At 52.8% G+C, this 13,575-nt stretch overlaps 7 protein-coding genes across 7 annotated transcripts; 3 read left to right on the forward strand and 4 right to left on the reverse strand.

Moving 5' to 3' along the window:
• Positions 1-1,448: 1,448 nt before the first annotated feature.
• On the forward strand, positions 1,449-2,541 carry Aspvir_007570 (dihydrodipicolinate synthase family protein; the record flags this gene model as incomplete). The annotated part of the gene is made up of 3 exons (XM_043270749.1): positions 1,449-1,602; positions 1,669-2,210; positions 2,266-2,541. 3 exons carry the CDS (start codon positions 1,449-1,451, stop codon positions 2,539-2,541), a joined length of 972 nt encoding a protein of 323 aa, XP_043126684.1.
• Positions 2,542-2,655: 114 nt separating this feature from the next.
• Aspvir_007571 (uncharacterized protein) lies at positions 2,656-3,334 on the reverse strand (the record flags this gene model as incomplete). Its single annotated transcript, XM_043270750.1, has 2 exons — positions 2,656-3,056; positions 3,118-3,334. The coding sequence occupies 2 exons, from the start codon at positions 3,332-3,334 to the stop codon at positions 2,656-2,658; spliced, it is 618 nt and encodes a 205-aa protein (XP_043126685.1).
• A 381-nt stretch (positions 3,335-3,715) lies between these two features.
• On the reverse strand, positions 3,716-4,760 carry Aspvir_007572 (putative oligosaccharyltransferase subunit ribophorin II; the record flags this gene model as incomplete). The annotated part of the gene is made up of 4 exons (XM_043270751.1): positions 3,716-3,955; positions 4,004-4,288; positions 4,347-4,545; positions 4,615-4,760. 4 exons carry the CDS (start codon positions 4,758-4,760, stop codon positions 3,716-3,718), a joined length of 870 nt encoding a protein of 289 aa, XP_043126686.1.
• A 1,188-nt stretch (positions 4,761-5,948) lies between these two features.
• Positions 5,949-8,471, forward strand: Aspvir_007573 (putative GPI-anchored cell surface glycoprotein; the record flags this gene model as incomplete). The annotated part of the gene is made up of 1 exon (XM_043270752.1): positions 5,949-8,471. The coding sequence occupies one exon, from the start codon at positions 5,949-5,951 to the stop codon at positions 8,469-8,471; it is 2,523 nt and encodes an 840-aa protein (XP_043126687.1).
• A 1,187-nt stretch (positions 8,472-9,658) lies between these two features.
• Aspvir_007574 (uncharacterized protein) lies at positions 9,659-10,055 on the forward strand (the record flags this gene model as incomplete). Its single annotated transcript, XM_043270753.1, has 3 exons — positions 9,659-9,816; positions 9,871-9,935; positions 9,991-10,055. 3 exons carry the CDS (start codon positions 9,659-9,661, stop codon positions 10,053-10,055), a joined length of 288 nt encoding a protein of 95 aa, XP_043126688.1.
• A 127-nt stretch (positions 10,056-10,182) lies between these two features.
• On the reverse strand, positions 10,183-11,283 carry Aspvir_007575 (uncharacterized protein; the record flags this gene model as incomplete). The annotated part of the gene is made up of 1 exon (XM_043270754.1): positions 10,183-11,283. The coding sequence occupies one exon, from the start codon at positions 11,281-11,283 to the stop codon at positions 10,183-10,185; it is 1,101 nt and encodes a 366-aa protein (XP_043126689.1).
• A 190-nt stretch (positions 11,284-11,473) lies between these two features.
• Aspvir_007576 (histidine phosphatase family protein) lies at positions 11,474-13,046 on the reverse strand (the record flags this gene model as incomplete). The annotated part of the gene is made up of 2 exons (XM_043270755.1): positions 11,474-12,821; positions 12,883-13,046. 2 exons carry the CDS (start codon positions 13,044-13,046, stop codon positions 11,474-11,476), a joined length of 1,512 nt encoding a protein of 503 aa, XP_043126690.1.
• Positions 13,047-13,575: the final 529 nt, after the last annotated feature.

Here is a 13,575-nt window from a genome sequence, read left to right on the forward strand (position 1 = left end):
GCGATGCTTGCAGGAGTCACAAAGGGGCCAGCAATTCTCTTCATGGAAATTTCCACACTCCCCACATCTCTTCTGCTCTATATCTATATTAGCATTGGCTTCTCATGAAGGTTGAATCGGTATACCGACTCTTCGAAGCAGGGGCGGGGGCTGGAGCAGGCGTAGCAGGAGCAGCAGCAGCAGGAGGAGGAGAAGGAGGAGGAGGAGGGGTGGCCGAAAGCTACAGCAGCAGGTTCTTCAATGCGCGGCCTATAAAGTGTTAGACATGCATTCATCCAATCAAAAGGCCATTATTGGGGCCAGCTCAACGTATGTACTCACATTTGTATGATGAGAAGTTGTTCAAAAATTACTAAGATTTTTGAAGGACGCCCAAGTTGCTGTTTAATTTCTAGCGTGGACCAAAGTAAGGAAAGTCGGCTATAGAAATCCGTATGTAGTCAGATGGAAATAGAGGCCTTAATGAGGAATGGAAGAGATGAGAGAGAGAGAGATGAGAGAGAGAGAGTGAGAGAGATGAGAGAGTGAGAGAGAGAGAGAGATGAGAGACAGATGGGGAACTGCCAGAGCTAGGTACGGAGGCTTCCATCATTCACTCAACCACAGGAAGGTGCGCATTCACGTAACAAACAGGCAACAATGCTCATTTCAGGAAAACTTATCTGCCTTAAGAAACAACGCCCCTGTATTCCAAGAAAAGTAAATGATGACATTTGAGTAACATGGATGGAGGCAATTCAAGTCCTCACGAAGGAGTAAGCTTCGAAGACTCAGTGATTCCATTCTAGAAGATACGAAGAGTAAATAGAATAAATTCTCCAACGACACGGATGTAGGCTGAGGCAGGAAAAGACAATGCGTAAATTCGACCCTTATGGGTTGGAAACATAAGTCACGGAGCTCAATGTCAAAGTGGGAACTGTGGTGAGGGCAAGCTAGAGCTGCTAAATATGGTTGACAATGGGGTCATGGATTGAGAGATATTTGACGAAAGTCAACTTATTCCATAGGAGGTATTAATGACAGCTCTGAATATCGAGCAAGGGAGGGTCCTTATTGTGCACCAGAAAAGTGGTGTCAGTATATGCGAATATCTATTTTCATTTACACTTCGCTGACAGTACTGCCTCACTTCCACGGCTCAGCCATCAGTTAGAAAAGCCTTCGATATCATCAATCTGCAGTTTTCTCTCTTCCCGGGTATACCACATCCCGTCTCAACTAAGATGTCAGATTGCCGAGGGTGGTGGGGTTTACCTGCATCTCTCGGAGAGGATCCGAGATGTCGTTTTCATAATATGGAGGAGAACCTGAAGATTACGGCAATATTTAAAGAGATGGATTGAACTCAATCGAGGTGCGGGGACAACTAGCTCATTGAATTGCTCGTACGATCTGACTCCCAGGCCTACTCGTCCATTACCCCAACTTTGAAAATATAGAACACCATGGCGTCAAATCAGACCAACCGCAACAAAGTCTTTCCAGGAGGCATTCACGTTCCCTGTCTTACCTTCTTTCAAAATAATCCGCGACAGGACATTGACTGGGACGTACAAGAGAAGCATCTCTCATTTCTTATCCAGTCCGGTCTCCACGGAAGTACGTCCCTCTCCACCATACCCCAACCATACAAGGCTACAACCTAACAAGTAAGAACTTCAACAGTCGTCCTCGCCGGCTCCAACGGCGAAGCAGTCACACTCTCAACCGCCGAAAAGACCTCACTCGTCCAATTAACCCGAAACTCCGCAGCTCGCCTCAACCGCCCAGACGTAACCATCACCCTCGGCTGCGGCGGCCAATCCACCCACCATGTCATCGACGAGACCATCGCAACCCATCAAGCCGGCGCCGATTTCGCCATGGTCCTAGTACCGAGCTACTACCACTTCGCCATGGACTCCGCCGCCATCGTGTCCTTCTTCGAAGAAGTCGCCGACCACAGCCCCATTCCCGTTATGGTGTACAATTACCCGGGTGTAGCGGCAGGGCTGGACGTCGACTCTGACATGCTGGTGAAGCTGAGCGCGCATCCGAATATCTCGGGGGCCAAGTTGACGTGTGGCGGTATTGGAAAAGTCCCCCGTGTGACGGCCAATGCGGCGAGACCGTTCAGCGTGCTCGGCGGGCAGATTGACTGGATGGGCCCAGCGATGGCCGTTGGTGCTGTCGGAGCGATTACGGGAATGGCGAATCTGCACCCGAGGGTGAGTATCCTTCTTCCAGGCCTGTTTACCGTGCGCTGATTGTGGACTGTGGTAGGCGTGTGTGGAGCTGTACAATCTCTACAAGGCTGGTAAGGTCCAGGAAGCAACCGAGCTCCAGTTGAAGGCTGCCACGTCGGAATGGGCCTTTGCAAAGGGAGGAATCAACGGGAGCAAATGGGTCGTCGCCAAATTGCTTGGTTATCCCGATGACAGCGCCGCTTGTCGAAGACCATATCCTCTCTTCGCGGATGCAGCCAAACAAGAATGGATGCTCGAGCTAGCCGGGAAGCTGAAGCCAGTCGAGGAGGCGCTGATCAAACGTTCAACATAGCCAGAATATCATCATTTTATAGTACATAGGTCCAATCAATCAGTCATACATATCAAGTTATAGTACAAACCCTTCTTCACACATCATATACAGACCCAAACCCATGAACCGTCATCAACCAACCTCCCCTACAACCCCCTTCGCCCCCAACCGCCCCAAAACCCCCTTCTTCAACTTCAACATCCCCTCAATCTCCCCCAGACTCAAACCCTGCCGATCCCGCATCGTCAACGCCTGCCTTATCGTCCACGCATCCACAAACTCCTGCCCCGCAAACCCCGGCCGTCCAATCTGCTCCGCCTCCTCCTGCGCAGCCTTAGCAGCTGTCTGCCGCGCAGCGAGCACCAAAAGGGCCGGATTCGCCGCTGTCGGAAAGACGGGCTGGTTTTGATTTTGTTGTTGGATAGGACCGGGGTTAAACGTGCTCGTACGCGAGAAAGTAGGGTTGGGGGTTACGGGGCCGATAGAGCGGAGGTGAGCGGCGAAGTCAGGGTCGCGGCCGTCGAGGTCGATGACTGGATGCGTTAGCTAATTAGGTACCTTTTCTTCTCCGGCTGCCGGGGGAGGGATCCGTACCCGATGATTTTGTTGTGGAAGCTTGTTCCTTGGGGAGAGATGGAGCTTGGGATTGAGCTTGGCGTGGCTGTGAGAGGTTTGGTTCTCTGGGGGCAGCTTGTGGTGCTGTGTTTGGTGGTGGTGCCGTCCTGGAGGCAGCGGAGGGCTGTTTGGGGTATTGGCGTCGGGAGACGGCGCTGGCGGCTGACCGCGCGGGTTTGGATGCGGAGGAGCCCATTTTCCCTCCTGGGATATATAGATAGTGACGATCTGATGTTTCTCAAAGTGTGAAGCTGAGTTGGTAGAGGCGGAGAGCCTGCGGAGATTCTTCAGAAGATCAAAAGACCCGCCGGGCTAGCCCGTCTTGGTCAACGTCGTGGCCGCAGAAGTGACGTCAGGCCGTTGATTATTATGATTATTTTTTTGTTCTATGGCTGGAAGGAGACGGTACCAAAAGTAATATTTTAGAGACTGAAGTAAGCTATGGTATAGTGTTGTGGTTTTTTTTACGCGCGATGTAAAAGGATATAAATAGTATATCAGGGTTCAAGACCAGTCTTACTAGTACAAGCGCATCACCCCATCTCCTAAGACTGCCAGTATCCAGTACTATGCGCATCTATCTGAGACCTGCAAGGCGTCTGCCCTGCACTTCACCCAATGCGCGGCTGCCGCTGATGAATGCGACAACACCGGCCGCAGCGACAGCTGGAAGAATCTGGAAGAGCGTCCAATGGGAGTAGTAGAGGAAGAAGATCCATTCGATGGAAACCAGGGATCCCAGGAAAACGGCGTGGGGAATTGGAGCAGACTTAAAGGCGGTCGGCAGATGGTTGAGGTTGACACCAACGTAGAGCCACTATACGAGTCAGAACATCGACAACGTTATTTGGAGGAAAAGACTCACCAGGCCACCGAGGATCGGAAAAGCAGCCAGCACCATTCCAATGAAGACCAGAGTCACAATGACTGGCGGGCTCTGAGGATCAGACTTGAAGATATGGTGAATCTCGGGCAGTCTGCCATATCGCGAAGCCTCGACGCTCGGTACTGGTTCGTCGGGGTTGCGGGCCACTGTCAACTGGAAAGCAGGTTCATTGTACGCCTGAGAGGTTCCAAACGATCCAATGACAAATCTGGCGTCCAAGGGTTCCGCGACGGAGAGGAATTGAATGGGGAGGTCTTTTTGAGTCTAAGCACGCAGGCCACGTCAGCTGTTGAGTAACCCAGTACACTCGACCTCTGCTTACCAGCTCAAGCCTTGATTTGCCATTGTCCTTGACGGTAAATGGATACGAGACATCTAAGCCGGTTTTGGGATCTTGGAGAAGGAGGAAGATTTGGTGAGCGCGTTTGGCGGAGCTTCCTTCCTGTGCTGTGAGGATCACTTTAAGGGTATCGGAGCTTCCGAGCGCGACCGGTTTGGAGAGCGGCTTGTTGTCGGGAATTCTGCAATTAGTACCATCATTAGCATGTTAATTTCTTGCATAAAGTGTCAGTTGAATGAAATCACTATACTTTTCCTTCAGTCCAAAACCGACACCTGCGCCTTTGGTTTGAACTGACACGGTGGCATCAGTAAACCCCCACGAGGATGCTGCTGCGGTCGGGATTGCTGCTGAAGCCAGCAGACAGAGCTGGAGAGCGGTATGCCAAAGCTGCATGATGAGTCGAATAGTCAAAGAATAGAAACTAAAAGACAAGTAGTGCAGTCGAGATGGCAGAACAATGCAGCAATGTTCTGATGCAACTGCGGAGTCTTGAAGAATCGCGGAAGCGCTAAACAGCGGACCTCCAGATAAGCGCCGGGACTCCCTGATAGTAAGAGTTGGGGCATCGGCGTCCACCTGCTCCGCGCAAGCCCTAATTATTTCCCGGATTCCTGCAGTTCTGGATGTCGGCCAAACACCTCATTCTCTCCTCGGCCAGCTACCTGCTGTCAACGTCCCTGCAGCGTCGCTGTGTCATCGTTGATCGCCTCGATTATCACTCCGGTAGTGCTCGAGCATGTCTTTTCCTGCAGATACCTAACTACGGGAACCTTTGCGCTGGCAACTCGATCGACCTGAACCTGTCCAACTCCTCGCCTCCGTTGCGCCGACAGGTAGCCACCGTCATTACCTGCCTTTCCATCCGATTTCTACATCATCCTACAATCGATATCGATATCATAAGGTCATAAATATTTGAAAATAAGGTGTGCTGGTATGTAAACGTCCTGTTTGCTGCTATTCAAACAGGCCGGTCGTTGCGGAGTGGCCATTCTGCAGGGATTGCCGCTACAACTCGTCTGCCTGTGGTTTGCTCTCACCTTGGACACATTCACTAACCTTTCACTGTGCATCAGGTGCTAGATTTGGCGATAAACACAACACATCCTTCTCGCGTCTCGAAACGTATTCGAATCTCCCTCTTCCTTTCCTCATCCCAACTGCTACTACCGCATACTCCGCATACTTCTCCAAGTCTCGAAGCACTTGATATCACAGACTTATTTGAATACCTGGATCTGGATATTTACTCCAGATATCTTGCAAACAGTCAAAAGTAAGTGGCAAAAATCGAGTTGGCACGTCTCTCGCTGTGTCCTTCGAATCGACGCTCTCAACTAGGGCTTCAACACAATTCTTTCATTCCTCTGATCAACGACTAACCCAGATATAGTGGCTAAAAGCGATTCTGTCCCCCGCGACTTGATGTCTCTGAACTCTGTTTTTGATAGAACTCCTGTACGTGTTTTACCATCCCCCTCTTTTCCATCTCTAACCGTTCTCCAGAAAACAAACTCTCGACGTAGCTCTTCTCATCACTCACGTAAATCAACAAGAGAGCCAGAGTCGACCAAGATTAAGATGGCTCAGACCTCTTACTCTCTACCTCCGACCCCTATCGCCTCTTCTTTCGAAGATTCGGCGTCATCGGCGAAGCGTCGTAAATCCCAACGTCCAGTTGATCTCAAGGACTCCCAGTCAGAAAAGATCACCAAGACTCCGGTGCAAAAGACAGACGATGTTCCTGAGTCAGAGTCTAAAATTGATGCCAAAAGTAGCAGCCGTCATCGGAAGTCAGGCAAGCTAAATGGTCACGCCGCTAATGCAGGTGACTCGCAAGGCCATCAACTGACGACTCCTTCTACTTCCAATTCCAAGCGTAAGGCGCAAGCTCCACCGTCCAAGTCAACCTTGCGCATCTCTTTCAAAGATCCTCAGATGAAACGCAAGTCTCTGGCTACCGAGACCGAGCTGGCCAACGCATCCAGAAACAAATCGATCTCGAAGTCGTCGACCATGAACCCTGCAACAACGCAGAACGATCGCAAGGCAAGAAAGTCCATGCCTGCGAAGCTCAACGGTGTGAGCGACAAGGAAGACACTGTCCATCCCAAGTCCTCTGTCAGAGCATCCGCTTCTCGCCCTTCTACTCCGGCTCGCATTGATAGTAAAACCAAGCCAACCTCTCAAGCCAGCGCCAAGACGACCAAGTCTGCCAACAAGGTGGCTCAAGCCACACCAGCCAAGCCAGCTACCCCCGTTGCCCCGAAGGCCGAAAAAGCTGAAACAGCCGACTCAGCAACTCCCGCCGCCCAGGCTAACACGAATTCACGCGTCTCTACTGCCAGATCCCGTCGTCGTGATCGCAAGTCCAAGACCGGGACCGATCGCAACCTTGTGGATCATAACCAAGAGACGTCGACCAAGCACAATCACAATCCCCCGGTCCAGATTCACGAGACTCCATCTCAGCCCTCTTCTGTCCCAGATCCGACCCTCGAAGCAGCTCAACCTCTTTCTCACAACATAAACACTCGAAGCTCGCGAGCCAAAACCGCCGCTAAACTTCTGGCTGTCGATAAGCCTCTGGACTCCCACGCGACCCTGATGGTTCTTGAGACTACCCCATACAATGGGGAGGTCGCCGACAGTGTCGAGGGGACGCCGGTGCAAGCCTACCGTGACAACTTCCATTTCGAATATGGCCCCGAGATGTATGGTAACCGCTTCGGCCTCGACGGCCAGGTGGATGGCCCGGGCTCACCGACGAGTCTATCCACCGGCACGTCCGTTGCTGCGAGGACCTCGAGTCGCATTCGGAAGCCCACCGTCAAGGCCTTGGAGTCCCTGGAGTCGGAGCGACAGTTCCGCCGCTCCAGGGCTCCATCCAGCAAACCCGAGTCGACGGCGGGTCTGGGGCAGAAGAAGGGAGGCGCGGCCCAGCCTGATCATCAAGTTCCGGCATCCGCGCAGGCGTCTGCCGCTCAGCAGCCTGACACGGCATTTATTGCCAGACGGCTGCTTGAGCTGGCGGTGGCGGCTGTGTCTGCAGACGCTGCGCTGGATGCCGGACTTGATGCCAGGCTGGAGAGCCTACGCAGAGAGTTCGAAGCGGAGCAGCGGGAGCAAGATCGAGAGGGGGCGGGGTCGGAGGGAGAAAGTAGGCCAACCTCGAGCCTGCCATTTGGTATGGACAAGAGGAAAGTATCGGAGCCGTGGACTGACGAGGATGGTTGGACGCATACAGGTCTTCTCAACAAGTTTGGGGAGGAGTACGTCTTTGTCTCTTCCGACTTTGAGTGGGTTCATCCCTCCAACACCTACGGGGATGACCAGCTCCCCCAGCCGCCGGGGCGATTCAGATCGCGTGAACAGGCGGAGAAGGACCGGATCTTCGGGTACCCGCCGCGGCTGGGGGAGCGTAATCTCCCGCAGCAAACGAATCTCCCCTTTCGACTGGAGGACGTTGACGAGGAAAAGGCCAAGGTCAAGGCACGAGAGGGCGCCCGGCTGAGGGGCATTCCGGTTGATCGGACGATGTCGGCCGCTCAGATTGAGGCCTTGATCTCCCGGTATGACAACGCTGGGCAGAGTGAGCCCGAGAAGGAGGAGAAGCCTGCCAGTGGTTCGCGCAAGAGAAGGCGCACGGAGCCCGTCAATGCTACCCCTGACTCGACTTCGGGGACCAAGAGGCGGCGACAGAATCGGAGTGCTCCCAGTCCCGCTGCCGCCGCCGCCACTGCCGAGAAGCCAAGTCTCACAGTGAAGTTCAAGTTCTCGAACCCCGAGAAAGCGGCGGCGGTCGCAGGGCTTTTTGCGGCAATGCCATCCAGCCCATCGAAGAAACGTCTTCTCGCCGACGTGGAGAATGACGGCGAGGCCAGTTCCCCTAAGAGACGCAAGCCATCGTCAGACACAGCGAGCCCCTCCGAGCAGAACCAGACACCGAATGGTCGTCCGCGGCGCCGTGCGGCAACGGCTCTGATGGCCGATTTCCAGTCTCATGCCGAGGAGAGGGCGCGTCGGGCCGCTCGAAAGAAGGCCGCCACTCCTTCGAAACAGGGAGGCGGGAATCCTGCGGGTGAGCCCATAAAAGGCGCATGATTCGGCTACTTGCTAGTATCTCTTCAATTGCATTCTATCTCGCCTTCTACAAACCTCACTCTACTTCGAATTACGCTTACTTCACTGGTCTCTTCCTTTTCTCGATCGCCTTCCTCAGTTGCCTTCCTCGTCACGCCTCCAGTTGATTCAACACCGCCGCATCACTTTGGCATCTCAAGCCTTGACTGTCTGTTGAGTTGATACCCTTGGCCTATATCTTACTGGGTCTTTACCTCACTTCACCGAGGATACAGTCAACCTCGTGCCCTATTTGAAGTCTATCTACTAGCCACTTACATGTCCATCATCTGATCCTTTTTTACTATCACTATCCTCTTCCCTCGTCCGCGATAACGACTGCTCATTCAATCAGTCTGGGTTGAGTTTTGAATCTTCGGCTACATCTATCTGCCTGGTCATCCAGCAGAATTATGAACAATCGGCGCGAGCAGTCTATTGACTTTTATCGGCCTTCATCTGAATCCTATCCCATTTCACTGAGAATCAAGACAATCTCGTTGAACTCTCTTCTGCTATGATTGGCAAGGAGGCAACATCATTTTATCTGATCTAATCACACTGTTGTCGCACGGCGTTACGGATTGAGTACATGCATCAGAGCATAGCGAAGCATCCGGCGGACTCTGGGCTCTTCTGTTTCATTTGGCGTTTATGATATTTTGATCGTTGCTCTTATTGTTTCATCAAAGTTTGTCAAGGTGATGGGCCGAGCTGAACGCTGCGGACCTCCCTAGACGTTTCTATGATGTTCAAGTCATCAGCAGGAACCGACACGCTGCGTGTGAGGTGCCGTTGATGGCGACTGTATGTATTATTTCTTTCACCTGTACAATCCTGGGGTTTCGAGGCATATCGGATCCGGCGCAAGCAACGGGTCATGGATGCATAAAGCAATTGATATTAGCGGATATGCGACTTTAAGAAATGTACCTTTGCGTTAACAGAATTAGGATATCGATCAGACGGACTCGATGTGTGATTGTAGCAAAGAACCCCTAGTATCGTAGGACTGATTACAACATGCCTTAGGCATCAAGGCATCCAGGCAAACTTTTCCGCCAATCACACACCCGTCACGTCTCGATCCTTGACCTTGTAACAATCCATTTCCTGCATCAACTTCATCTCGTTCTACTTCGTAGTATAAACCAGCCAGAAGTAAAACAATGACAAACTCTACACCCCCACCCCACCCCTCAAGCYCAAAACCCAGAGTCATCGTCGACCCGCAAACCCTCTCGCAGCGACGAACGACCCGCCCCCGAACCCAAGCCCAGATCACAGATATCCGGCAGACGAAGGAGTACAAAGTCGCCGCTAGACGGTAAGCCTAAGCCCACTTCTTACTTTCGGTACTGAACTGATGATGTGATGATAGGTGGTTATCGACTATTGTGGCGCTGCCGATATTCTTGTACACGTCGTGGGTGTTGTATGATCGGAGTATGTGCGCTTTCCTTGTCTGCGAATGAGATTGAGATTGAGCTGATGTTTGTAGCGTATGGGAATAGTAAACCGAAGCGGTTGGGGAGACCGTCTACGGAGGAGAAGGAGAAGGAATAGAATATGTTTTGTTACTAGTGTTGTATATTAGTGTTGATATTAGTATGAGAACTGAATTTTGAGCCTGTCTTGATGCGATAGATGTACCAAATCCAAACTAAACTGCAGAGAAAGAAGAAGAGCCAAATTATTCAGAATCGTCCATCTCGATACCACAGATCCCTAGTATCAACGAGGCCATCGAGCGGCTGTCCTCCAGGTGACCGACAAAGGCAACGTAGCTTGCTCCTCCGTCCTCTGCTTCGGTTTTGTTCGCGGGTTTGACCTCGTGGATGGCAACGGGGCAGTCAGCACGAAGCTTTTCGTCTTCGTCCTCTTCATCTTCCTCTTCGTCGTCCTCATCTTCATCCATCTCCTCACAATCACCCAGATATCCCTCCTCCTCCACCTCCCCCTCCCCCTCAGACTCCCCCCCAACCTCACCCTCAGACTGAATCTCATCCCACTCCCCGCCAACCGTATCCGGCGTCTCAATCCACGGCCTCCGATGCCAAAGCGTCCACCGATTCATCCTCTCCCCCTCCCCAAACTCAATCTCTCCGTCCTCGCAACTCACCAACACTTTCTCCTGCCTCGGGACCCCCCGCAGAAACACACCCCGGATATTGAACCACCGGCGGTACGTCCTCGCCGCCAACATCCCCAGAATGTGTTGCTGTAGCTCCATCGCTACTCTCTGCCGCGATGTCCCTGCGATGCTCCAGTTCAGCCCGAAGTAAGTCTGCATGAATGCTGTAAAGGAAGTGGGATATTTGGCTGCTGCGCGGGGGAACTCGAAGGCGAAGACGAGGGAGTAGGTGTTGTGCGCCGCGGGTGGGTGTTTGAGGAGGGTGGCGAGGCGGGTGGGGAGGCCTTCTATCATTCCTTCTTCGATTTCAATTCCATTTGAGTTTGAGTTTTCCTTTGGGTTTTTGTAACTGTTGTTGTGACGATGGGGGAGGACAGGAACGTACTCGTCCGCGAGCATGATATCCCCCGTTGTAACCACAAACCCTGCAATCTCGTCTGCGTGCTCGTCGACCAGCTCGTTCAGGTCGTAGACGTTTGTGACGCAGAGGAGGCGGGCCTCGCGCTGGAGTTTGCGGATGAGAGAGAGGTATTTGTTCCAGGCGTTGATTCTGAGGGAGACGATGAGCACGAGGATGGGTTTGGTGTAGTATGTTTTGTCGGTTTCCGGGGGTGGGAGGGTTTCGATGGGGAGGTAGTGGGTTATGTCGTAGATGGGCATTGTATCAGTCAGTGGTTGGGGAGGTTTGACTGGATGAGAGGTCGTAGAGAATTCGAAGAAGATATGAAGATTGAAGTGAGAGAAAGGCGAGGGAACACAGCAGTTGATTCAAGGTAAAGTGAAGTGAATGACAACGGAGTCAATCACTAGAGCAACGATCTATTAATATATGACAGAACAATGGCAACTGTCAACTAAAGCACTCTCCCCAGTTCCCTCCACATCTGGCCCAACTCAATCCCTCGACAAAGTCATTCAGCTTGCATCTCCCCAGCTTGTCCACAGCGCAGCCATGCAGTGGCACAACCCGGTCATTGACCAACACGCGAACTAGAGGCTCCTTTTCCGACTTGCATTGCATCGTCTCAAAGTAGGCTCGTGCGGCAAAAGGCACCGCCCAGGACGCCGAATACCCGTCCGACTCCTTGGTGCTTTCCACCGTGGTCAGCGACAGGGGCCCGGTACCATTGTACAGGCCCATGGCAAAGAAGATGGGAATCATGCCGTTATCGTGCGAAAAGTCCACGTAAATGGAGGCGTTCAATGGGAAGGTGGCTGGATTGGAGTCTAGAGTCGAATTGGTGCTCGTGTGGTCCTGCACGGGCGAACGCGTCAACCGGGCAATCAGCTCGTTGGTGAATCCTATCCCCTGAGCTGGTCCCAGAGGGTTGCCCGCGCCGTAGCCGTAGTACTTGCCCAGGGACTGGAGATAGTCGTACTTCTTCCACTCATTGTGAGTGAAGAGTGCACAGAAGGGCGACAGCTGGCTCGCGTCGCTGGCGCGTGCTACAGTATCGAACGAGCACATGTCCATCAGACTGACGACGTCATCGTCTGTCAGCTGCACGCCAGGAAGATGCTTCTCGGCGCGAGCACGGATCGCAGGTGCAAAGAGCGCAGTGAAGTTGGCCGCAACATCATCCCCCAATTCGCTCGCCTCAAAGTTCGTGCACACACTGTGGTCCAGCGTGTTGTTGAACGTCTCACTCTCTGGAATAATCACACTAATCACCGGAGCGGCGCGGTTCGTGGCGCCAGAATCCGCCAGTTTCGCCTGCTGGAACCCCTCGATGAACTTCTCCCCAGAAGCAATGACGCGGTCCGAGCCCGAGGAGCGAATAAACGGCACCACACTGCGCGCCAGAGCCTTGTACTTCTGGTAGAACTTGATTCCCGAGTTCACCATCTGCTGCTCCCCAAAGGGAGTGAGGTCGTCCGCACCCAGCCTGTAGTTGTACGTCTTCAGAAAGGCAAACTTGCCCTTGAACGAGGTGGCATCCCTCTGGATCGCCGTCACTAGCTGCTTGTACTTTTTGCTCTTCGAGCTGGTCGGGTACCGCGCTCCATGCCGCGAGAGCACCTGCACAAACGTGACCCGGCAATCCTTGGGAAGCTCACTCGACACCGACAGCTCGTCTTCGAGCGAAAAGAACGGCGAGTACTGGCCCCACAGATGAGAAGTCGCAGGAGAGCACTGGTACCCCAGCTCTACCGTATCGCACAAAGCGCTGCCCGCCGAACTCGGTGCCCCAGACACTCTACTCCGTACCACAATCAGAACCACAGCCCTAGCATAGCAACGAAAATAAATTCACTCACCCAGATAGCAGATACGCCACCGAAAGCAGGAAAGTAAGAGCACCCATGATACCGATAATCAGGATTCTCCCCTCGTTAAATGTCCTAACCCTCGATCTGAACGGGAAATCATCCTCACCCCGCCGGACACGCCGGACACGCTGGCCATTATATAGCTCCTTCATCTTTTCCCGCCAGACTCATATCGCACTTCCCTTCCGCATATGGAACGGACGTCCGGGCCCAGCCAGCTTGCCTGTCCACCACGCCGCTAGCAAGTTAGCAGCTTCGCAGGACGATTAGCCTGGGGTCAGTGGAGCGATTCGTAAGTCTGTCGCGTGAGAGCAGGGTAGCAGGGAATGAATCCGAACCGAGGACGGTAGCGCACAGAAACGTGACCGAAGGAGAGTATGCCATAGTGTTGGACAAACTGATGTGTGGTGATGTGCGAGTATCTGATAGGCTGCGCGGGAAACCACGTGGGTGCAACCGATGTGGTGGTTGGTGAGTGCCTGGCAGCCTGAGACTGACGGCCTGAGTTGCCGAGCCGGGAGACTATGTGGGGGCCTTGGTGCCTGGAATACTCCGGAGATTAGATTGATTATAGTAGAGTATCAAGATGGACTAGATATTGGAGAGGATGCTGAAGTCTGATGAGGAAACATAGGTACTGATGAACTCTATCAATACTTTTTTAACTGGCTATCTTCCAGG

Source organism: Aspergillus viridinutans (genome assembly GCF_018404265.1).
Source record: "Aspergillus viridinutans IFM 47045 DNA, scaffold_5, whole genome shotgun sequence".
NCBI lineage: Eukaryota > Fungi > Ascomycota > Eurotiomycetes > Eurotiales > Aspergillaceae > Aspergillus > Aspergillus viridinutans.